The sequence below is a fragment of the Taurulus bubalis genome (assembly GCF_910589615.1).
Source record: "Taurulus bubalis genome assembly, chromosome: 3".
Lineage (NCBI taxonomy): Eukaryota > Metazoa > Chordata > Actinopteri > Perciformes > Cottidae > Taurulus > Taurulus bubalis.
In genome coordinates, this window is record NC_136591.1 from 10,555,118 (window position 1) to 10,581,583 (window position 26,466).

Genomic DNA, 26,466 nt, shown 5'->3' on the forward strand with positions numbered 1-26,466 from the left:
CGGCCCACCAGTTGGATGGTGGGGCCGTACATCCCCACAGATGACCCGCTACCCTTCTGACCAGTCCATCGGCAAACGAGGGTCAGTATCCTGTCTGTAGAAATATATAAAATATATCACAATATCTGATGTTTTTGTTTGTACATTTCAGGACATCTTGATTGCATCACTGCTCTGTGAGCAACAGGCACGAGTCTCCAATCAGATTTCGCACAATTCAAGCCATCATCCCATCATCATACCTACCACACTTCACTCTGTTATTGTCTGTTATGTTTATGGATATCTCTCTGTTCCAAATAAAACATTTACAACACTGAAATAATTGTAGCAAGTGCATTCTTGGCTTTGGTGAAAACATGTCTGGAGTGTGTGCCCTAGAGACATCAAACCAGACTTAATAAATACTGTTGTGCCCATTGTATTTGATCATGAGTTGGATGCGTTCCTGAGTGTGTGTGTGTGCGCGCGCGCGTCTATATCCACAGGGGAGACCCGCGCTTGGTGCGTGTGCTCAGGTGTATAGATGGGGGGTGGGGATGTTGGTATATGACGTCAACGGAGACCCGACGCAAAGCGCAAAGCGCAAAGCACGGCCAAACAAAGTTGAATATTGACAGTCACCCTAGCCGTCGTGTGTTTAACCTCGACGAGTCCCGCACTCAGCCCGAAACAGCACGCGCGTCAGGTCCGCGCTCATTAGCGTCTCTACCTCCGTTCGTGGAGCTGCAGCCTGGTCCCGGTTGGCTCTCCTGCGCTTGTCGGTCACGCGCGCACACGTGCGCATACACACACTCGTAGCCGAGTATCACGAGAGGAAGAAGAAGAAGCAGCGGCAGCGAAAAACGCTCTCTCTTTTTTTTGGACTGGGGGAGGGCAACGGGGCTTCGACTTCGGATGCTTAGTCACATTTGGCCGTGACCGGAGAAGGCGAAGGATGGCGCGGCGGCTCGGGGAGAAACGCTGAGCGGGTTCGGCGGGAGAAGACACGGGGGAGGGTTTGGAAGGGGGTATCGTTAAATCTGGAGTAGATGATGCTCATTTGCTGCAGGCCCCGCCATCGTGAAACTGGATACCGACTTGCGGCGGATGGGGTGACCGAGCTCGCTGCTCCTCCGGGGAGGTCCCTGCCTTCGGACGCTACCGGGGTGGGAGCTGCCTGTGCCCGGTTCTAAGGGAGGAAGGAGTAAGAGGGAAAATGCAGACGGAGGAGGAGACGGCCACCGCAGAAGAGCCCATTTTGGAGGACGGGTCAGGACGAGAGCAGGTAAGGACATTTGCTATGTGTGTGTTTCTCTCTCCCTGGCTGCTGCACGGTGGTTAATGCGTGGCTACAAAAAGTCCAGTTAGCTCAAAGTTGCGCATATTCTGCCCCTGCAAGAGCCACCTCATGTTCCTCTACACCAGGACTGGTCGTTCCCCAAACAGCCCGTGACTTATCCATCATTCATGACACATTGTGTGGACTGTTTCCTGCTCCTGCTCTCTCATTGACGAACGTATCTCAAACGTATCTCAAGAAGTCACGCTATTCTGCGAAGTCCTTCAGGCTTTGCACAAGAGCAAGGACACGGGACGGGACCTTGGCTCCTAAGGTGCACGGAGAGGAGGCTGCATGTGGTTTAGGAGGACATTCTAAACCTCGTCCAGAAATACAACCACAGCATATGAGAGATGGTTTAGTTGTTTTTTCGTTCGTATTGTAGAGCATGTTTATTTACCAGCTGACACTGAAGGGGTGACATCACAGTTTAGCCACACACCCACCAGCCAAAATAACACTGACACAATGTGAATGGGGAGAACACAGAACGACACCTCAGAGCAGTGCAGGCTCATTTGTGTTCACCACACAGTGTTTACAGGGATTTACTATTTCTAATAGTGGGACATACCCACTCAACTGTATGTATCATCCTAAATACCAACCACCTAAGCAGATATCACTGTCTTTATACACCATCGCCTACACCATCTCCTACCTCCTTCCTTACACATGCAGGGAAATGGCATCTTGTTGAAATATTCATGTTTACACATACAGTATGACGCCATGTATCTGTCTCTCTGTTTGAAAGACAAGTTTTTCTTTCTTTTCAGCACACCACCTTGCTTCCCTGTCACCTCACCTTGCACACGCTTTAGTGCGTGACCCCTCCTACCACCTCCTCTACTACTACTCCAATACGCAGCATCATTTATTCAAACGAGTCATGAAACACCAAGATAAATTGAGACAAAACCTGATGACAAAACCTTTAGGTGAAATAGCCATGGATAACTCAGGATGTGTATTCTCACCACCATTCCCAGTTGCACTCCTCAACATAATATACCATTAGAGGAAGAGCAGAGTTGTGTATGCATGTGGTCTAATGGTATAATAATGGGGCTAGACTGCAAAGAGGGAAGTGACTAATATCTTTACCAGTGGATTTTTTTTTTTAAGAGCAGTGTGTGTTGCAATATAGGTACAAGTGCCGATGGGTCATGTGTCACACCAGGTACCATCTTCTAAATGTGCGCTTTAGAGCTGCAACTGTTGTTTTCACTGTCATTTTTATCGGACTATTTATTATTCCATTGTTATCTAATAAAGTTCTTGTCTGAAATGTCAGAACAATGGCTCAAAATGTCGATCACGATTGCCGCAAGAAGCAGCAAAGCCTCATATTGGAAAAATGTGGAGCCAGCGAATCACAGACATTTTGTTCTGGCAGCCATTAATTCTCTGTCGATTGAATGGATTATTTGACTATAGTTGTAGCTCCGAAGAGCTTTAAATATCTTGCCTGAGATGCCTCGAGGGCACGAAACTACCATTTTCTTTAACAGACTCGTACTACTCTTACTTTCTTCTCATCATTCCATTTATTCTATTTTTTGATAACGTATAAGACTGGCCTACATATGGCTAAAACAACTTACATAATTCAGCATCTGGCAGTAGGTTACTTGTCAGCTAAAGATATAGAGTTTGTAAGCCTGTTAACTGATACCTTTTACTTTCTCCCACCACTCTTGTCTCATTTCCATGTCTGCAGTGCAGACAGTGCAGTAATACAATGAATTCAGTCTTCTATTCTCTGCCGCCATTAATCTCTCTCATCTTTCTCCCTTGGTCTCCTTCCTGTTTTAGATGTGCCTGTCATGGAGTATACAGCTTCATCCCCTCTATCACTATCTCTATCTTTCTCTCTCTCTCTCTCTCTCTCTCTCTCTCTCTCTTTGACTCTCCCAAACATTTGCACACTCATGTCTCACTTAACTTTATTCACTCTTTGGCCCACACGGCTATGAAAGTCGTACACTCACTTAAGCATTATCACAAGTGAAGTAGAGCCACTTGATTAATATGAAGATTATATTTTTGATTCACGTTTGCTTATAGACACGAATGGCCATAAGCAGAGAGGTCTGCTGCATCAAACCAAGTGATCCTAATTCATGTTTCATCCGCAAAGAGTAACAAGAATAACAAGATCAAAAGCAGAACTAAGAAAAACACCTGGTTATGGAAGAGAAGTAAATGTACCTAACTCTCATTCTGACAGGAAACTATCTACTTCATAACATTTGAACAAAATGTGATATGACAAATGAAAAAAGTGCAAACAACCAGGAAATCCCTGCCGCTTGGCCACACAAACATCTGGAAGTCCAAAACAGTGTCTCAAAACACTGGACAAAAAAATGGTTTCCCCCAAGAATCATAGTCCAAACAAAAGAAGAAGGCCATTTCTGAGCAATCCTTATTGTCAATTTCTATAGAACCGTGTGAGGTTTGCATACACAGAAAAATTGAAAACATTGATACTGTTAATGGGGAATGGCTATCACATCTAGCCTGGCTGCAATAAAAAAATAAATGATATCGGAACATAAAAGCCGCCATGGCGTCGTCCATCATGAAGCCGGCCAACAGTGTGAATACCAGCCATTAGGCTTCGCTTTACTAACAGAGAATTTGTGTTCAATGCGATGAATGAGAATTAAATTGCGAAACCGGAGGGAGTAGAGAACAGCAGACGTGTTACGTAAACCACTGGTCTCCTAAGGAGAATATGTTTAAATGATATTCAAAGCTAAAACACTAACCTAGTTTTCGCCTGTTGTACATCCCTGCTGACTAGTACACAACGATGAATAATATCTCTTTAAATAAGTCATTCCAAGTACATAACTTTAATTACACAACTTTAATTACATTTTTTCACAAGTGCTGATCTTCAGTATAGAAACACTTGAATGTTGCAATAAATGCTTTGCAGATGTTCTGAATTTATTCTTGATTGTATTAAATTGAAACTTAATTTACGCCAGATATTCATAAGTTAGCAGACTGCACTAATGCTGCAATGTCAAAATGATCATCTAACATTAGTATGAGAAATTTTATTTTTTCTTGTGATTCTTGAATTGAGCTCTTAAAGTGCTCTTGATTTTTATAATGCATTCGTATGATACAGTTTTTGACATGAGATGTAAATGAGGAGACAACATGCACCTACCTGAGACTTCTTTGTCATACATTGGCAAAACTTTAGACCTCATTCACTATTATCCAATATCATATATCAAAGTGTGTCCTTCAATTAGTTCTTGAGACAGGTTCTTAGAAAAGTCTAGGTCAGATTCCTGTGCATAAACAATCAAACGTGTTCTTGATTGCAAATATTTTGTTTTTACCTGAATACTAATCACAAACAAGAAAACATTGGTGAATGTCATCTGCATGCTTTTTAAGAAGACACTTTTAAGAAGACACTTCTTAAAAATCAGAGGCCCAAGGACAGTTTTAAAAATACTTCTGTGGTTTCTGTGGACTTTTTGATACTTTATTCCACTTTGGCATCTACAGCAATGCAACTGGCATGCATTCAAGGGGATGGCTGACTGCTGCTTCCTATGATATTTAATTTAGGTGACCCATAACTTACATGCTGATAATTGATATTGGTGGATAATTAGTCTCAATTGAACACACTCTAAAAGGAATAATTTGTAATAGAGCAGTAATGTTTTCAGCATAGTGAGAGTATAATGACACACCAAATGACAACAGTTTGAAGTGTTAGCATAGGTAGTAAAATCCTGACTTTGTAAATTGCTCTCCAATCGTGTTGAAATGACGCACCATTTTTTATCAACAGCACATTTTGCTGCCCTCGCTTCCTTACTTCATTTGCCACCCACATGTGAAGGTTGCTAATTATAGCTGCTCCAGTCACACCTAACCAGCTGAATCAGTATGAGCAGAGACAGGGAGAGAGGGAGGAGTACACATCTTCAACTGGACACCTTAATACATTAAAGAAAAAAAATTCTACACACTGCGCAAATGAGATTAGATTAGATATTCCTTTATTAGTCCCACAGTGGGGACATTTGCAGGATTACAGCAGCAAACGGGTAAAGTGCACACTAGAGACATAGTAAAATGAAAATGAAAAAAACAAGTAATATAAATAAAACGTATTACAAACAGTAAGAATGCACAATAACAATATTATATATACGGAGAGAATAACATGTATTTACATTGGAGATCGGATCAGCACAAAATGAAAAAAAGGGAGCAAATATAACTTTTAAAGATCCCTGATCACGTTTCCTTTGCCACTGATACAAATTTCCGATCATTGAAGATCCATATTGGCAGATGCAGATCCCTTTGTTGTTTGAGTATAGCAGCTGGTATACAAGGCTCCGTAATTATTATTTCTTTTGCCCCCCGTACCAAAAATAAGTTCAACCACTCTGAAGTCAGTGTGAACCATCAACAATTCTATTCTACTTTATCCAAGTCATTGTTTATGTTTTTTTTATCTTCATAAAAACACACTTTAAATAAGGAAATAAAAGATTGTATTTTTTACATTCATATTATATGGATTAAAACAAATCTTCAATTACCTCTAATATCTATTCATGTTATTGTGAAAACATATAACTGTATTTATTCAAGTTTCTCACGAACACTACATTTTATGAGATTATGTGTGAACTAGGGCTATGCGGTATACCGGTTTCAAATTTCAATACGGTATGCATTTTTCATATACCGGCATAGCCGTAACAACTGTTGTCGCTCTTCGGCAGGCTGCAACATTTATTGTTCACAGCTCACCGCTGAAGGCGCAGCGGTCGGAGCTACTTACAGTACGTGTCATGGTTATAACTTTATAACAACAATTACTAACCCACAACTAACGCTCTTAAACAGGGTTAAACACCACGAGACAACAGTTTGTGACACATAAACAATTCGTAACACTAATAATTGTACATTTATAAAATGACACCGCCAAACTGCATGCTGGGTACAGCTCGACCACTATCACAATAAGGAGAAACAGTTTTTTTTTCACCTACATTCCCCTGGGTCCTAAGTCCCTCCATGTTTAGCTTCCTAACACCCTCTATATACCAACTTACCCAGCGAGCGGAGAACAACTGTTCTTTTCGTCGTCAATGAATGAATACTCAGGAAAAAAATACCGTGATATACCGTGAAACCGCCAGAATCTTACAAAATACCGTGATATTAATTTTTGGCCATACCGCCCAGCCCTAGTGTTAACACATCATAATGTGTTATGATTGACCTTTGACCAATACAAACATTCACTGAACAGAGCCTGAGCGCAATCATAATGTGATCGGTGACGAGAAAAGCATCAATGCCGATGTCCTGATTGCATATTTTACTGGATATAAGCGGAGAAGAGTCAAACTTTAATTCACAGCACGGATCGTGGATTGACATATTGGTAAAATGGGTGAGAAGATTATCTTCACATCGTACTGTAGACAAAGCATAGCCTGAGCTATTTCTACGATTTAAGCATAATGTGAAATGGTACGACTTCTAAAAGATTTAGGTTTGACGTGTTGAAACATTAACAGTAACCAAATATGTGGCGGAGTTGTTCAGTTACAGCACCACATTACAGTGAATGCTTTGAGACCAGATTATAGAACAATGATTGAATTCAGAGACATTTACTGGCTGAAGCAAATCCTATTAATGACCAAGCTCTGTCAATTGCAGTTTCGGTAGAGGCAGCAAATAACTACAGCGTGCCCAGGAGCTTCAGAGTCCAAGTGATGCTCGGAAATGCTTCTTTGGAAACAAAGGTGTGAATGAAACATGTCCAAAAACTGAACCTGTGGTCAAGGACCCATGCCAGCTATGTGGGCTCTTCTTCAGACGGCTGGCTCTAGTGACTGTGGATGCTAAGGAATAGCATCCAGCCAAATCCTTGCCAAATTATGATGTGTTTGATGCAAATGCAGGCACTGACGTTAAGTTATTAATGAAATACTAATGAAGAATTTGTCATGTAAATATCACCCTGTATCAACCCTCTTCGGTAGAGCTTGCAAGAAAGGCAGTGCAAACTTCCAGTATGACAAAAATGAAAGCCGACACCCTCCAGACTAGGCTGTATAGATTTCTTTTCATAATGATTTCAGGGAGAGTAAGCTTTCCCTTTGATCTGTTGCAGTCTGACACAAGAGCTGAAGCTCAACAGAGGTGGCTGAAATAGAAATTCATCATGACACCACCAAAAAGCAGCATAGTGTTGCACCAGGAGGTGTTGAGTTCATTAGAAAGTACTTATTCGGCCCAAAGTGCGTCCCCCATTGGTCACTACTACACGTCAAGAGCCAGGAACTGACACTAGTGGGTAACCTTGACAGGAGAGAGTTTCTAATGGGACGGTACGACAAACCTCGCTTGTGCCGCCCTGTTGATGCTTCAAAACACACTTCAAATGTGTCAAGACGGAGGCATTTTAGGGTACTGGAACGCGATGTCTCAAGAACGGCAGAGGATTTTTTTTTTATCTGGCACAAACGTCAACTAGGACTCAAAATTGACCTAATTCAATTTTAGTGATCCAAAGTCAAGGTCACTGTCCTCTTTCGTCCGTGCCACCTTCGTGAACGCGATGTCTTGGCAACACCTTTAGCAAATTTTGTCAACTTTGTCACAAACGTCCACGGGGCCTCGAGGACGAACTGGTTGGATTTCGGTGGTCAAAGGTCACTGGGACTTCACGAAACACATTTGTGGCCATAACTCAAGAACTGATATGACAAGTATGCCAATGTCACACAAATATGTAATAACGTAATAATGATGACGGGATGGCGTATGGGACAGACATGGGTGTAAACTGCTACTTGACTGATTACTGATTTCCTTAAGCGCACCATGTATTGGCCACGACGTGACCGATCCACAGTAAATACAGTTTCTTTGTCAATTCCTTCATAGACATTCTGTGCTCTCATTTTCATTGGCATTCGTTCAGTCGGAGCGGGGCTGCCAGGCAGAGACTGCTGTTGCACTGCAAACTTAAATTAGGGCTTACATTAAAATGATCCCAGTGAGTCCCACATAGTGACGTATACAGATTTAAAATGTATTAGTATGAGTTTCAGAATTGGTATCGGGATGAAAGAAGTTGGATTTGCGCGTCCCTAAAAATAATTATTACATGGGCAAAAGGACATGGAGGGAGTTTTAGTTATTTATGGGCTGCCTCTGCCCTATGATAGAGATTCAGTCCCTTGTACAAAACCGCTCCATCTGCTGTTTACTATCCTATTTGATTACGCTGTATGTGTGCATTGTTATTGGATGTGGAACTTGACCTTCTAATAGCTACTGTGCAATAATCAAAATGGCCCCTGTGCTCTCTCTCATCGAGCAAAGTCCCATTACCGTAAACTGCCTGCATCATTTAGCGTAGACGATGGACAGAGAGCTAACATTTCCTAGTATACGTAACATAAAAAAAATAAAAAAATGTTTACCCTTGACTTCACTGTACTTAACTCTACTTTGTGTGGTATGTCTGTAGGCCCACTAGCTAATGAGCATCTCCAGGCACTCATTTGAGGAGGTCTGGTCGTTACCTGTGGGAGAGAGAGAACTGCTCGTATGGACAAATAGTGATTGGCATAAGTGCACAGAGGAATAATGTGACTCCTGCCTAAGGGCTGCCTTTCCTCTCGCTGTAGGCACACACCAGCTGCAGAGACTTGATGGAAATGTCAGCCGAGAGCCAGGCAGGTTCTTTTTTTTTCTTTTATTATTGCTAGAAATCATTTTGGCAACATTTATTTTCACAAGGTAAGACGACGAGGACAGGAGAGAAAAGGAGCTAACAAGACAAAATGAGACCAACAGAGAGGAAATAGAAGGATGAATTTTGGCAGTGGGCTTCTTTAGTCTCTCTCTCTTTCTCTCTCAGGAAAAGTTCATGACCGTTTCTCCATCTCCCTCACACTCCTCGTACTCCCTCTCCCTCTCTCTACACTCCTCTTTTATCCCAATCAATCCACTTAGAGACAGACTTTCAGAGAGGATGTAACGGAGGAGACGTGTCGGTGAGGGCGAAAGACGAGGAGACAGCCGGGTTGGGATTGGAGAATAAATGCTCAGGAGGTGGGAGGGAAGGATTCGGGGAAGGAGAAAGAAGGTTGCGTAAGGCAAGGAAGGAGGATGTGGAGATAAAAGGCGAACATAAGACAATGTTTTGGCTGTTGTGTGCAGTTGGATGTTTCGGGGGGCTTTCGCAGAGGGATGATGGACTGGTGGCATGTAGGCTCCCTTCACGCTTCCTCGCACGACTTGCCCTTGACGTATAGTGGTAAAAAAAAAAAGAAAGCAAGTGTGTGTCGCAGCCAGCCGAATATGCTAGTGGAGAGCAAATTACGGCTGCATTGAAGGAGTGAGCGATAAGGGAGGGGGCATAGCTATGTGCTGACAGGACAGGCAGACTTGGCTGAGAGGAGGAGAGGACACTGGTGTCATTCCATCTTTCTTTTCTTTTTTTATCATCTGCTTTGTTGCTCTTTTTCCTTGTCGCAGAGAATAACAGCATGGAGAGTACACATGCAAGTCTAGTCACCAATGCACAGTACAAATATATCTCACCTGTGTTTGCCCTCTCTCTTTTTAAGTCTGTATGATATACAAGATACATAATACACAAGCTTTTATCACACACACACACACACACACACACACACACACACACACACACACACACACACACACACACACACACACTTTTAGCAGCAGTGGTACGTGGCTGATGTTGGAGTCAGTTTAGCTGGAGAACAGTCTCGAAGTATCGTTCTCATCTAAATTATTCACATACTCTCCGCTGGCCCGCATTACAATGCTGAGAACGTGCACGGTTCCGTGTGCGTGTGTGTGTGTGTGTGTGTGTGTGGTTAGAGAGAAGAAGAGGGGCACATTAGGCCATCTACGTCTGTGTATCTAATGCATACGTGTATGTTTGAGTACACTGTAATATGATGTCTTCACAGTGCAAATGAGGCTGTGTGCACTTAGAGAGAGGCCTAAACTGTGTGTGTGTGTGTGTGTGTGTGTGTGTGTGTGTGTGTGTGTGTGTGTGTGTGTGTGTGTGTGTGTGTGTGTGTGTGTGTGTGTAATATGCAGCACTTATCCTATGATGGGTGAGGGGTAGTTTAATGCACTCCTCAGTTCAGGACCTCATCTTACACACTTGAAATACATCACTGTTTACCAAACGGGAATATTATGAGTGTTGAAAACTCACTGGGGGGGGTCACCAGGTATACCAGACATTATTACATTTTAACACTGTGACGCATACTGCATTATTTATTATTATCTTGTCTTTGAACATGAGAACGTTGAAATGTGCCAAATCTAGTGGCACAGCTCAGACTGGTTTCACCACATTTGAGGCTTATTTTAGTGCTGGAACAGCTTGCCATACATGTTACACGTCTCTCACAGCCGTAGGATGTATCATTCACATTGAGTCTAACTGGTTAGTGCTCAAAATACACTTGCATAATTTTTGGAGTCGACAGCCATGCCTTTGTGACACAGTGATGCTTTTAGCTTAATGTTAACATCCACATACTAATTTGTTCACAATGACAATGTTACCATGATGATGTTAAGCAGGTGTAATGTTTACCGCCTTGGCGTGTGTTAGCATGCTGACATTTGTTAATAGGCACTAAAGTAGTGCTAAGAAAGTAGTAGGACGATGGGAATGCCATTAGTTTTTCTGGTATTTCATATTAAAGTTACTGGACAAATTGATATTTTGACTTGGTGATGGCGCTACACCAAAGTCATCAGGATTTATCCTGTGAGGCATGTGATTGTCTGTACCAAACCTCATGGCAATCCATCCAGTAATGGTAAAGACATTTCACCCCAACCCAAAGGCTTGAGGGAAAGTCAGGGGATCAACTCAGTCATTGGGAATTTGAATCAGTTGAATGTCTGTGAAAAAGCGTACAGCAATCTATCCAACAGTGTATATTTATGAATGGCTTCCTCAATGTGGGGTCAGTAGCATCTTAACATCTATTCTCTCCTGTACGTCTGTTTTCGCAGCAACGGCCAGTCCAACAGTCTCTGGCCTCCTCCCTGTGTCGGGAGTCCCACTGGAAGTGCCTCCTCCTGACCCTCCTCATGTACGGCTGCTTCGCTACACTCGCCTGGTGCGCTCTCTGTCGCGTACCCGTTCTCGGCTCCTCCTCCTCCTCCGTACCTCTCGGTGCTGACGACGATGCCACCTCTGCAGCCTACTACAGCGACATCCTGCACCTGGAGAGTCCGTGCTCCAGCGGCTACGTCTACATCCCCCTGGCCTTCCTGGCAATGCTGTATGTGGTTTACTTGGTGGAGTGCTGGCACTGCTTCTCCAAGACGGCCATGTTGGCTCATGCTGAATTCCAGGTCCGTGTGAAAACCCGTTTTAGCTTTGAATTTAGTGTTGAGCAAAGGGGGTCTAATATTTTGGAAAAATGCTTTTACCCAACACCCAACAGACTGTGGAGGCTATTGCTGCAATAGCAGTCTAGAAAATTGTCGATGACCTTGAGCTAAACAGGAGAATCTGTTTACTCATTGGAACCTGTTCAGCGTGTTGGTGTCAGCAAAATGCTTTTAAAAGTGAAGGTTAAATAAATATAATAATTCTGATGTATTAAATGTCTGCACAGACAGAAATACGCAAAATGCTTCATGCAGTTTAATCAACGAAGTTTAATTTAACGAAGAGAGAAAACTATTTTACTCTGTTTCCTACTTTCCTGAAATAACACTTGCCCACTCATACAAATGAGCTGACCTGGGGGCATCCGTCTGTTCTCGTCTGCTGTGTCTGTTATCAGGAATCCCAGGAGCACATTGCTCCATAATGCAGAGTGGTTACTCTTTGTCTTTGCTATGTGCCACTGCCAAAAAACTAAATATTTGTTAGTCCAGACTGTCAGGAGCACATATGCGAAACAAACCTTGCCAGGGTCTGACTTGCACCAGATTGCACAGACTTAACAATGCTGTTCGCAAAGAATAGGAAGTTAATTGTTGTGCTGGTATCACCATTGCAAGAACTGCTCGGGCAATGTTGCATCTTTATATTTTAGATTGTTAGTCCTCATTTTTTACACATTTGTTTAGAAAGAAGTCTTGGCAAAAATGGCCACAGAATAAATGTTTTACAAATAATCGGCAGAAAATTGATTTTTTTGATTCTTCCTTCATTCTTTGACACAGGAAGTGTACGAGCGTGTGCAGAGACTTCAGCAGGCCACACCCTGCATTTGGTGGAAGGCCATCAGCTATCACTACGTGAGGAGGACCAGACAGGTGACGAGGTACCGCAACGGAGATGCATATACGACCACACAGGTGAAGGGAACTCTCCTTGACATATGTTCTTCCACTTTCTGTCACGCTTACCCATTTCTTTTCATATTGTTCCTCGTGACCTTGCAAAACATAAGTTATAATTTCCTAAACTTTTAGAATACCTGCTATACAAATCTTAATTTCTCCTAGTGAAATATTGAGTGGCTGTGCGCAAACAGCTGTGTGCAGTAAGACAAATATCATTATATTAAGTAACCGTGCTTTATTGATGATGAACCGTGTATGACATGTCCTAAAATGTTAAAACGTCTCCCCAATGTCTCAATGCTTTCTTTCTCTAACATCCCATGTGTTCTCCTTCCTCCCTCCTCAGGTCTACCATGAGCGGGTGAACACTCATGCCTCCAGTTCAGAGTTCGACTACGGCCGCTATGGTGTCAAAGACGTATCAAAGGAGCTGCTGGACCTGCAACGGCACCCTGCGGTTCGCCTCCGCTTCACCAAGTGTTTCAGGTTAAACACCTACCATTAACCACCACTGGTCAGATTTTGGGGGTAAACATGCTAGTAAAAATGTTTTTGTGCTCTATAGCTTCTCAAGTGCACGTGCAGAAGCTGCCTACCTCACCCAGGTAAGATATGTTATAAGAAAATAACATATTTCAGAGTTAATTCTGTTCTATAAATGTAAAGCCCAAGTTTCCAGATTACAAGCTGTTATCATCTAATTGATTGTTTCCACCTTTTTGGAAACAATCGGGCCTTGATTTTAGGCAGAGATGGACAAAAGCAGGCTTCTTATTTCGAGCCAGCGACCAATGATTTTGTTTTCTATCTGAAATTACAACTGTCGCTGGCAGATTGAGCTGTAGCTAGCCAAGTAATTCAAAAACATTAGTCCAATGAGTTTGTTGAAAACAATGTCTACAGCGAGGAACTTTTAACTGGTTATGAAACAATTTCATACTGAAAAATGACCTACATAAGTAGTCAAATGTTTACAGCCCAAAAATATTTTTGACCAGGTCCAGCAAATCCAGTAATAAAACACCCACATTTTTCCCCATAAAATGTAATCCCACAAACTAATTTAGTAAATTAAAGACTGTGATACTAAAATGAAGCTTCATCCAAACTGCTTTTGACTCCTGATCGGCTCATTTACCTCCATGGCCGCTCGGGCATCCTTAACAATGCTCCTTGGCTTTGGAAGTCCCGCTCTGTTAATTGTTTTGTTTGTAATGCATTTCCATATTCTCTTTCTGTTATTTACAAGCGAGCGCGCTTCTTCGGGGAGAACGAGGGGCTTGACGACTACATGGAGGCCAGGGAGGGAATGCACCTGAAGAACGTGGATTTCCGTGAACACATCCTGGCGTTCCCAGATCCTGCTCACCAGCCCTGGTTTTCTCGGCACAGGGTGTTCTGGCTGGCTTCTGCTTTCCTCCTGTCGTGGCCGCTGCGGGTCGTGTCAGAATATCGCACAGCTTATGTCCACTACCATGTGGAGAAGCTGTTCGGGGAGGACGAGGATGGTAGCGGAGGAGGCGGTGGCGGAGGGCCTGGTGGAGTGGGAAGAGGGAATGGGGTTGAAGGAGGGACTGAGAACGGAGTCCACCCTGGAATTGGTCTAAATGGGGCGAGTTACAGAGCCATCTCTCGGGTCAACACGGTGGACATGACCGAATTGGAGTGGCACATTCGCTGTAACCAACAAATGGTCCCGAGCTACTCCGAAGCCCTCCTTATGGACTTGGACATGAGTGTGGGGACAAACCCTACCGCCTCTACACCCATCTCTGGACAAGCGAGCTCCACCCCCAGCCAGGGGTCCAACCCACCTACTCTTGCTCTGCCCGTTGTGTTCAACTCGGCTTACCTCCTCCAGAGCTGCCCCCGATGCCGGAGGACCACATCGAGTTCCAGTCTCCCCTCCAGGCTGAGGGCCCCCATGGGAACCACAGCCCTCCTGAATGCTACCGTGGCAGGAATCAGGGCAGCAGGACAGGGAGGCGGGGGTATCGGGGGAAGGTTGGTGCTCAGTCGGAGTGGATTCTCTCTTGGGAGACTTGCAGCAGGGCGCCAGAACAACCTGTTTCATTCAAGAAGCATGGGAGGGGGGCTGGGAGGAAGCAGGGAAGACGGAACAGGAAGTGGAGGGGGAGGAGGATTTCTTGGTTTAGGTTCAAGACAGGACAACGAGGAGACAAGAGGAGTGCTTGAGGGAGAAGGGGATGACGACGAGGAAGAGGAGCAGGAGGAGGAGGTGGTGAGGAGAAGGGAACCGGGAAGAGGTGGCAGAGAGAGGGATGAAGAATCAGAGCAAGACAGTGGAGGGGGTGGCGAGGTGAGTCAGGGTGATGGGGGAGGGAGGGAACGTCCTCCATCCTACCAGGACGCATTCTTCTTTCCCGTCCTCATTATACACGGAGAGGAGAGCTGCCATGCTGGAGATGACATGTGACGATCAGACACGCAAACATCAAGAGCAAGAACGTCTGGGCGGAGGCCGAGGGAGATGAAAGAAGGCACTGAACACAAAGAAAAGAGTGGATCACAGAGGAAGCAGATGAGAGAAAATGAGATACGGTGGACATGAAGAATGAATGCGATGAGAACAGAATGAGGTTAAAAGAAAATAGTTTGACGGCAGAGAAACCACAGAAAGAAGACAGGATTCAGTCAGAAAAAAGCATAGGAGGTAAGAACAGCTGTGTGACAGACAGGATTACCAAGGAAAGAGGGGAAAAGGGCTGTGGTGGTGATGGATGGACGTATGATAGTCGAAAAGGGAAAGAGGGCAGGAGTGCATACTGTAAAAACACACACTGATTCAGAAAGAGATGAGAGCGGATAATGAGAGCAACAGCGAGATAAAACGCGTTTGATAATATGAGGGGAGTCAAGAACATCCTTGAAATTGTAGACTTTGGTACACAGAGAGGGAGAGGGGACCGATCGGATGCTTGGGAGGAACAGAAAGACTGAAAACATGTATTTCCAGATATATCTATGCAAGAACAGGAGTGGGAGGAGTAACAAGTCTAAAGATAGCAGATTGGAGAGCAGTGGAGAGACTTCAAACCAGCTGAGTGGTAGTGGGTATTTTTTCAAAAGAAACAGGTGGAGGAATGGCAACACAAAAAAAATGGTAATTTGAATGCTTGAAGCTTTGGTTTTGATATAATCAAGACAAAAACAATGATATTTCAGGCGAGGGAAGAAACAGATCATATTAAAGGATTACAAAATAAAATGTAGAGAAGTAGAGCGAGAGCTACAAAGACATACTTTTGGCAAAGTAAATAAAATAATAATAATAATAATAAACAGGAAAATCCAAGAATATTGTAGCACAGCACAGAAGCAATAGACAAAGAAAAGAAGTAGAACACCAAACGGACCATGACGGACCAGATTACATCACATCTTCTTTTCCATCTGACGGAATAAAATAAAAAAAGATCAACTCAAGAGGAGGAAAAAGAAATGAGCCCAAATAACCCTCTGAGCAGCAATCCTGACTTTCAATCTATCAGGGAATCAAAAAAACATCTATATAGTTTCCCAAAGTAATTTTTAAGTCAGACGGGTCCCGATGAGATGTTCCTCGGGGCCTTTAAGAGTTGCTTTACAACTTCTCACAGCGTTTGGCCAGCAACCGTAACAGTGAAACAAGAACGGATATTCATTGATTTCCCTCCTCCGCTTCATGCCGCCTTACCCCTCACCTCGCCATTAGCTTCCGCACCACTCTCTATCCATTACCGATATGGAGTTGATAGAAAAAACTGCAAGATGAAGGCCGATTGCTTCCTCTTCTACTCGACTCTTCTTTTCCCCTCGTTCCAATCTGATATCCTGCCCTCCATTTGGCCACCTCTTCTGTTCTCCTCCCTTTCTCACTTCTCTCTGCGCTGAAAACCACAAGGTACAAGCGCACAGGTGTAATTCTGAGCAACACATCTTTTTTTCCCGGCGCTACTAGTTAGATGCAACTTCTTGTTTTTTGGGCAATTAGCACATTTTGTGTTATAAGTGAGAGGGCGTTGTACCAAAATAGATTAATTATCTTCTCCCTCTATTCCTCTGCCATCCTCTCTCCTCTTCCGCTCCTCCCTTTCCTCTTTTTAAAGTGGTGGTTATGTGATACACCTCAGATCCATTTTTTTCATCTCAGCTCACTTCACATAGCTCATCTCCTCTAGACGGAGCTTTCTCCTCCCGGATCACATTTTATGAAGTTTATTTCATTTTTATGACCTATTGCCATGTCTGTATATTGTCAAAGAAACAGAGTGAACAAATAACATCATTACTTTCATCGGTGAATGTACCCAATGCGTAAGAAAGAGCAAAAGATGTAGGCAAGACTGGCCTTTAAAGATTCGGGACGGTTGCTAACACAGGGAGTGATTTTCACACAAAATAATCAGTCAAACGTTTCCCTAATTTCCTCCAGTTATGCCTGTGTAGTTGTGCTCTAGTTTAAAACATTTGTATCCAAAGATAGGCTTTGCACAATGCAAAGAAAAAAAAGTTACAATAACCAGTAAACCTCCTTCCTCCAATATCAGTATACTATGTATCACAATACTGTATGTGTTTAGGCATGAAACAAACACTTGTATCTCATTTATGTCCATAATGTTGGACCGCATGGGACGTAAAAGAGCTGTCAAGCTCGGTTGGCATCCTCCTAATGAACAAAAAAAGAAAAAAAATCATACACACACAGTTTGCCGGTGAGAATTTACGACGTTAAAATGAAGCCAACCGTGTGACACAGTGATCATCGGCCCTGTGACGGAATAAGTGGCCAGATTGTGCCGTGCTGCTACCCTCCTCTTGAAGAATCCCCTGCAAAATCGGTAACAGTGCTCTCTGAAACATCTGTGAAATGTGTGAAAAGTTAGCCGTCATAGAGAAGCATGTAACTTAATAACAGCGACTGTGCAGGAGCCTCTAGTGGCCGTGTAGCAAATATGTTTTGCCATTGCTCAAAAAGCAGTGATCCATGATCAATCCACAGGAATTTAGATCATTTAGAAACGTGTAGACGAAGACTCCACGAGGATGAACTCTATCCTACGTAGTGAGGTCGTATGTTTTCGTGGAGGATCAGTCCAGGGAGAGACAATTAGCATAGACAACACAACCATCAGTGCATATATTTTACAAAGCACACTTAACCTGCTAAGTAGCACGAAGCAGTGACAGTAGTTAGCGGATCTCTTCTTAACCTTTTTCCTGCATAGTGCCCTTCACTCTGCCGCCACATGTTGGGTGTTGGAAGGGTCTCCCTCGTTCTCTATCTGCTGTACTTGGGGCACGATACTGAAAAGCACACTTACTGAATGAGGCTGGAAGGAAATATAGAGCAAAAAAATGAAAAAATGACGAGGACATCCACATGTTGACGAAACGTACACAGAGATATGGATCATGTAACGGTAATATCCAACCTGGATTCAGCAGAGACAGCAGGATAAAAGTAGAGCACGAGTGCTGACCTGGTTCGGTGTACGGGACATGCGCGCGCACACACACACACACACTGATTCTGGCTCAAGGATCTTCGCTATCTTTGGGGGACAAGCTGGAGTGGGCACAAGCTAACGAATGGATGGAACAATTCCATGGAAGAAAGCGGACAGAGAACATAAACAGCAACAAGGACAAGTGTTTCTACTTGACTGCAGAACTGGAAGACAATGTGAGATTAAGAGACAATTATTTTTACAGCTACTTATCATGATCTCAGACTTAAAGTTGTCTCTATGAATGTCCCTTCACAAAAAGAAGCACTAAAATGCACTGACCACACTTCTGGGTTCATTTGATTGTGTTGCTTTAAAAAATTTGCAATCACTGTTTGTTATTTGTATATATATATATATATATATATATATATATATATATATATATATATATATATATATATATATAGACATATATATAGATATATATCTATATATGATTTTTTTTCATATCAGCCACTTGAATTTGAAATCACATGTAGTGAGCTCCGATTTAAAATCTTTTTGCTTTTACATTTCTGTCTCAATAGAAATAGAAATTACAATTCCGTCTGTTATTTGCTACCTTTTTATATCATCTGCATACTTGAGTAGACATTATTTCATGTTGTTTGAGGAATGTCTAAAATCTAAATGGCTTTGTAAGCTTTCTAATTTTTCTCACGTCGTAGCTGTCATTATTTTTTATTTTTGTAAAACAGACAATGCTCTTGGCTTCCCAAGGAGATTTGATCAGCGAGCCTCCGGTTCGGAATTGCGTCGGGTGCTTGGACCCAGTTTTACTTTCAAACAGACAGGCGTGTTTCATCATATGCGTTGTCACTGAATATTTATACTGTGTTTTGTTATCTCAGAGTGTGTCAAAAGTGTGTCCTCAGCCGCTTCAGGTGTGCCAAGAGAACTTTGTGCCCATGATGTCTTACACAAACACACACTCATGCGCGCTTGCATGCTTATTCACAGCAGTAAAGCAGCCATTATAACAGCTTAATTTAGACTAGACATTAATCCAATACCCATAGTAGCCCCTAACTTACAGAGTCTTAACAAAAACACACACAGACACACACACGCATTAAAAGCATGGAGCTATCCTGCTATGTTGCCTTTGTGTCCGACGTTGCCAACTTTCCTGCTCAGGATTTCAGTTTATGCTGCATTTCCTGTGTCAACACAAGGTGTCTTTCACACACATGCCATCCATCATGCCAAAGCAAAAAAATAAAAAATTGCCTGAGATTACACGCACATAGACAATAGCCGCTGGGAAAGGTGGTCCACACAGTGCAGAATCATATGACCTGTGCCACTACAGCACCAAACATTTACACAAGGTGACAACAGGGTGGGTTTACTATGGAGCAAAATTACACGGTCGGCAAAATGCACAGGTGCAGCTTGATCGTAAATCCACCCAGAATGTGTCTTCTACTTTACGTCTTTGTGGCATGTTTGGCTCAACCTTGCAGGCTGGGATTTGGTCCACTAGGGGGCGACAAAGCCTTATGTATTGTGACAGCGCGGAGGGTAAACTAACAGTGAATGCAACAGGGTAGAAAGCAGCTGCAGTCCTGCTCGCCGTGGGTTTAGCACTTCCACATCGGCACACAACCCGATGTCAGTGATGTCCTCGGCCGCTTATAAAAAGGGTGTAAGTGTGCAGAGGTGTAACAAAAAAACTAGTTTGAACCCACCGCGAGCAGTGCAGTTCTATGTGATTGTGCATTTATCTTCACTGATCAAGATTATTTTTTCTTTAACTGTGACTGAATGTTTTTGCAAAGCAATATTGCCCATATTCGCTGCTTTGTGGCCGGACTTGTCGATGTTGCTCAGCAGCTTTCTCTGAACTTATAACCACAAGCAACGGGAGCTTCAGACGTTAACATGACAGCACTGCATTCTGTGACTGAGGCTCCATCTTCACTCATTATCTGGCGGTGTCGCCCTATATGACACATATAGGGCTGTCACCCATGTGATCGACATTTGCTATTTTGAAAAGGCCATTTTAAAATACACATCTGTTTCCTTGTGCCCACATCTTTGTTCTTAGTGGGCACATAGTTCTGCTCTCGTTTCCCACCTTTGCATCAACATCATCACCTGACTTAAAAAATGCTTTGAGCAATTATGACCGATGTATTGTTGTCAATACTGTTACTGTTTCTCTTGTGGTCATGGGGCGAGTCGAGTAGTCCTACCGAGTTTGTCAACACTGTAAAAAACATGTTTAAGTGTTGGTTTGACGTGAAATCACATGGATTCCAGCTGCATTTGGCTTCGTCTAATGTGGATACTACAAACTATCAGGTAACAAATAGAAACGTGTGATCCATCGACGATGTTTCACTCGTAGTTATTGCAATACATATGAAGTAAAAAATTGACAAAAAGCAGAATTCAGGGTGTTCTTTTGACTTCTGACCTCAGACACTTTAATGTGAATTTGCATGTGCATTAACGAGTCTTCTTCAGAACAAAAAACAACAAACGCAGCCAAGATTACGGTCTGGAATTAGCCGCTGCTGCACTTTTATAATAATGAAAAGTAACAGTTTCCATTATGCAAAATGTGTATTGTAGCTATATTGAGCCTCGTATCGTGGGATAAATGCGTCACCCACCGCCCTTTGTTTTTGCACTGGCGACATGCTGGCTGTTTAAACTCCAATGCTGAGAATCACATGCTCTTCAAGGAACTCTTCAATGTCTGGGTCAGGACTCATTTTGTGATCAGGGACGAGTTATCTTTCAAAATGTGGTCATGATTAGAGTTAGGGACACCTTGCTTAAATATGTGCTGTGTCACCTGATTGCTGAGTATCTCCATTGGACAGTAACACTATCAAAATCTATAATCTTAGTAAAAACCTTGAGCCCAAGGTCGCCCAGTTCCAGAGGCGATCGTGTCGCACGTCATTTTTCCGGATGCTCATTTTCTTTCCTGCTCAATATTTAATGCTGCTGGATTACCTGTGAGCTGTCAAACAAATGAGCTGTTACCACGATGTCGTTGTTATGTACATGCAGCCTCAATGGAGTTCAAAACAATAATGTCACATGCAATGCATTGTTGTCTTACACACAGTTAACGTGTAACGCTGGGAGTGGGCTTTCTGTTCAAGCACCGTCGAGCAAAATGTCTAAGCTAATTAATATGTAACTGATAATGAGATTGTCAATATCACACCAGATTATAGCCGTTGTCACTGGCCTATTTACGATAGTGTAATTATTTCATTTGAGCGGATGATGACAGCGAAGGTAATGGAGCTGGTGGCAATAACACTGTTAACTGATGCGGTCCTGCCGATGATGATGATGGTGACAATTAATTAACATGGAAGATACAAATAAAGTACATCTGCTTGGTATACCAGGGTTTGGTCTTGTGGGATTTTTTTTTTCTTCAACCCAGTGAATGTAAGATCTTATGTTTATAGATAATATTCTCATTTTTAGAAAAACAGGATATTTATGAAAGTTTTATTATAGATCTGCTACGTGATCCTGGCAATTCTGCTGTATGTATGTCATGGGGGATACACTAAACTAGTGTTATCTCTAAATTAAAATAATCCAAGCCTATTTTTCGAAACATTTAAGATTGTGAAATTTATTCCGGACCTTAAATGGGCGCTCCACAGATTATACACATCAAACCTTGTACTTGTCATATAGTGGATTGCTGATAAAAGAGTAAAACAATTATTATTATAAAAAAAATTGACCCTTGTTATGTCAACTCGCCGTGGGCTTTAAAGCTACAGATGTTTTTTACGGAAAGCCTGCGTTAAGATGTGACCATTAACTACACAGGCTTATTTAGCAATGCCATTTTTGTGTGCTTAAAAAAATATCATGAGAGATATGGGTCTGCATGACTAATAAAAGAAGGGTGGGAAATGGTATCAACAAATACTGATTCATTAAATAAATCATGATCACTAGTTCATACAATTTCAGCCCTGTGAAATATGACCATAACATCCATGGGAATAAAAACATATCTTGGAGAGTTTAGTAACTTAACCTTCACATACTTTCATTTCTAATGTGACCTAAAAATATTACCATATTTAAATAATCATATCATATATATTACATATATATGATAATAATAGAATATATAATTATATTTACTTAGTTCTTATTTGTCATATCACGTTGCAACAACAAACGACACTACACAGTTGCACTATGGGAAATGTAGGATCAGGGTTTTCAGCCGCTTGACTTGATAGTTTTGATAATAAATGATTATTGGGTGTTAAAGCTACTTGCTCCACCTCTCAGTCTGGTGAGTTCATGTGTTGCATAAAGGATCATCTGCAGGGTTATTACATTTGTCCACTGATGTACCTGCAGGCCCCAGTAGTGTGCCATCAGCTTGTCCTTGTAGTTTTTGTCTCATGGCATCAATCTCAGATTCTGCTATACCGCACAAACAATATTCATTCATCCATTATCCAAACCGGTTATCCTGTTTAGGGTCGGGGGCGCTGGAGCCGATCCCAGCTGTCAATGGGCGAAGGCTGGACAAGTCGCCAGCACCTACGGGCAATTTAATTTATTTACGTCCAATTAACCTGAGCGCATGTCTTTGGACTGTAGGAGGAAGCCAGAGAGAACCCAGAGAGAACCCATGCTGACACGGGGAGAACATGCAAACTCCACACAGAAGGACCTGCCAGATCAGGATCTGAACCCCAGGCCCTCTTGCTGTGAGACGACAGTTCTAGCCACTACACTATTGTGTCTTCCCACAGCAAGCGTCTTTACACAGGGAGTTCAAAGCACCATCTGTTTACCCCGAACACTGTACATCTTGCGATGCATTTGTCTTCTGATTTGTATTCTATATGTATTCACAACAAAGTACCTTAGTTATGTGCGGAGTCAGAAGGTAGAAGATTTGACACATCCCATGGGACTGTGTAAAGAAATAATCAAACAATAAACCCGCTCTGCGTCGCTGTTTTGAAGTCAGGAGGTGAGCCCCAGAGCAGTGCTCATCAGACGTGACTCAAATGTTCTGCTGCTTCATGTTTAGAGAGGATTATTGCAGATGAAGTTATTGCGTCTGCAGGCTGGTATGTTCGACACTAGAGGGCAGCAGAGCCTTTGCGTCGCTGCTTGTTTCTACATGAGGTGAATTTAAATCCCCCCCCTCCGTCGCTTGACAACATTTTGGGCCGTCAGTCTGCAGGATAATGTATGTGCATACATGAAAGTTCTGTTTTTCTATTTCTTTTGCTGAAGGGGGAAACGTTTTTCTGAAGCGCGTGTGCGCCTTTGTGACGTCACCCACTTCATGCAACTTGAAAACTTGAAACCACCACAACCCATCCACTGAGATGGGGCTTTTCACTTCAAAACATCTTGCATTTAGCATTTGACCGTTTGAAATGAAACACATTTGCATATTCATAGATGGAGCTTTTCAAATAGGCAGAAGGATTAGATGTGCGTTGAAGAATTTATAAGTAGTCTGTCGAATATCAGAAACATTAGGATTCAAAGCAAATACTTGTGTATGTCTTAATGTCTGGAGTGGTAGTTTTATACTTTAAAGCCTTTAATTATGGTCTAGTAATTCAATATTATGAGATTTCCTGCTACATAGATCCTAATTAGGTTGATATGTTTTCGGGCCTCAGTTGAGTTTATGTCTGCCTTTCAGTTGTTACTAGTCGACTATGCCTGGGATTTATCTGCAGATTAATCATATTTTACATTCATGTGAACTACTTTATGCACCTTGGGTTACCGGTCTGGTTCAAAGTAAAAGAAGTATAGTGAAACTCTTTTGAAATCAAGAGACTCACTGTGACGTCCTGTGAACTTGTGAGGAGAAGAAGTGAGGAAAATCAAAAAAAAAACCTCTACAGGCAAGCTAGCTGCCCAGCAGTGATATTCTGAACCAAAACAAATGAAGGCAGCCGTTATATTGAGTATGAAGTTATTTATTTGATCAGAATAATACCACAGTAGTCTGCCTGCGTGATCTATCTCCCTGGCATCCAGCGTGGCAGCAGCACAAACAGCCTTCCACACCCTCTCTTTCTGCCTTGGCTCTGATATCAGAGTCTGCTTTCACACAACTTTTCCCCCTCCTTTCACCGCTATCCGCTGCCGGTGTTGACAGTCTTCCTGGCGCTTGATGTTCCTCCAAAGATCTGGCTTTGTTGTCTCTATCTCGCTGAGCTCCTGGCTACACCTGCGGCCGTTTGCCCTGCTTCTTCCCCTGGACTGGGGGAAGCAGTGGGGCAGACACCTGAGGAAACCTGTTCACTGTTGGAAAAAACATCCTGGAGGGGATGGGATGTGAATACACTGATTTTCTACTGATTAATCGTAAATTGCTGTTCCCTCTGGTAAAATGTTAAATCACATTTACATTGTAATAAGCATTCAAAGGTGTATTGTGCATCTAGAGACGGTGTTTGGTTTGTCTGTGCTGGGCTACTGTAGAAACATGGCAGTATACATACAATATGGCTCTGTATGTAGAGATATAAACGGCTCATTGTAAGGTCACAAAAACACATTTCATATCTTTAGGTTATTACACATGGAAGTAAACATACTTATAAGACATTATGTTTCTGCCAGTAGATCCCCCTGAATTGTACACACTGTTCCTTTAACTAGCGTGAAGTTTAGTTCTCATAATTCGACTCTGCTTGGATTCCTTTGACCACTTGGTGGCACAGTTGTTCCACAGCTCTAAACAAAACCCTTCATCCTCAGTTCAAATCAAACCTTAGACAAAAAACAGAAAATCACTGGAGTCACACATCAAGGCTACGGCTCTTGATTTCGCAGAAACACCCAAAAGACAAAACGGATTAGCCGACATTTGGAAAAGTTGATTTGAGTAAAGCTCACTTATAATTGGTCAAATTAAGCCCAATTGTACAGGCCTGGATCCATAACAGTACTCTAATGTAAATGTGTGCGTGTGTGTGTGTGTGTGTGTGTGTGTGTGTGTGTGTGTGTGTGTGTGTGTGTGTGTGTGTGTGTGTGTGTGTGTGTGTGTGTGTGTACTCACCAACAGTACCCTATGTGAATAATGTGATCTATAGAATTTGGCAGGTGGGGGTTGGATCAGAATATATCTCTGACATTCATAGTGCAGAGCCTGGGAGAACTTTCAATGAAATTGAAAATGAATTAATTGCGTTAAATCTCTCGGTGGTGAATGTTAAGCAGAGCATTTGGAGTTTGGGGAATGTTCTTCAATTTCCAACTTCAACTTTGGTGAAGAAAAAAGAGTAATTGACACCAATGGGTCCTGAATGTAATGCCACATTGAAAAGATGATGATTTTAAGGCACATCCAGCTTTGTTGCGTAGATACGTTTCTCCTGCTTCTTCACTCTGAACTTTCATTCAAAGCAGTAGCAGCAGTGGAATTAGGCTGGAGTCAAAGAACAGCAGTCGATTCCTGAAAGAGGAGCGAAACGAAGGGAGGCAATGGAGGGGAAAAAGGGGGCTGGAAGAATGTAGAATTGTACTTTTAGCTTCACACAGACTGACTGACTGGCAGCAGCCGGCTGCGGAGTCTCTTGCTGAGTGGGGCTGAAGTCAGTGGAGCGAAGGATGAAGTGGAGGGAGGGAGGGAAGGACTGAGCACGGAGGGAGTGAAAAAGTGGGGAATACATAACACATCTGAAATAGCATAACTGGACGTGCTTTGACTCGCCACAAGATAACACACTGATCTCTCCCTCCTTTTTATCCCATCTATCTCTTACTTTATTTTACTCCTCTAGTTGTTGTTTTTGTATTTCTTGAACCCTGAAGTTGCTTCACCTCTTTCCCCCTTCCTTTCCTTTCCTATCCTTCCTTTCGTTTCCTCCCGTAACATTTGTTTTCCTTTCTCAGATATCCATCAAATAGAAGTTAGCATGGCCATACAGGCATTCATGCATTTGTTACCATCCTCAAGCTTGGTAGTGGTACTACCCCCCCACTCACCTCCAAGTCTCTCCCCTCCCTCCTCCTCTTTCCATCCCTCCCACAAGTCCCCATTGGTCCACCTCTCCTCTCTGTCTAATAATAGCCATAATGTGTTATGAGTATGCGGTCTGTCTGGCTTGCAGCTCTGCTCTCCACTCTCCCTCCCTCCTTCCCCCCCTCCCTCCGTCCTTCTCTCCCCCCCACACCTCCTTGTTACTCCCACAGCTGGTATGCTGTCTTTCTCGCCTCCCCTCCATCTCCCGCAGCTCA

General features: G+C 42.8%; 1 protein-coding gene across 1 annotated transcript; it reads left to right on the plus strand.

Annotated features, from left to right (window-relative positions):
* Positions 1 to 1,198: 1,198 nt before the first annotated feature.
* On the plus strand, positions 1,199 to 15,152 carry LOC306733462 (transmembrane protein 151B; the record flags this gene model as incomplete). The annotated part of the gene is made up of 6 exons (XM_079214704.1): positions 1,199 to 1,267; positions 11,426 to 11,770; positions 12,593 to 12,727; positions 13,062 to 13,201; positions 13,281 to 13,320; positions 13,965 to 15,152. The coding sequence occupies 6 exons, from the start codon at positions 1,199 to 1,201 to the stop codon at positions 15,150 to 15,152; spliced, it is 1,917 nt and encodes a 638-aa protein (XP_079070830.1).
* Positions 15,153 to 26,466: the final 11,314 nt, after the last annotated feature.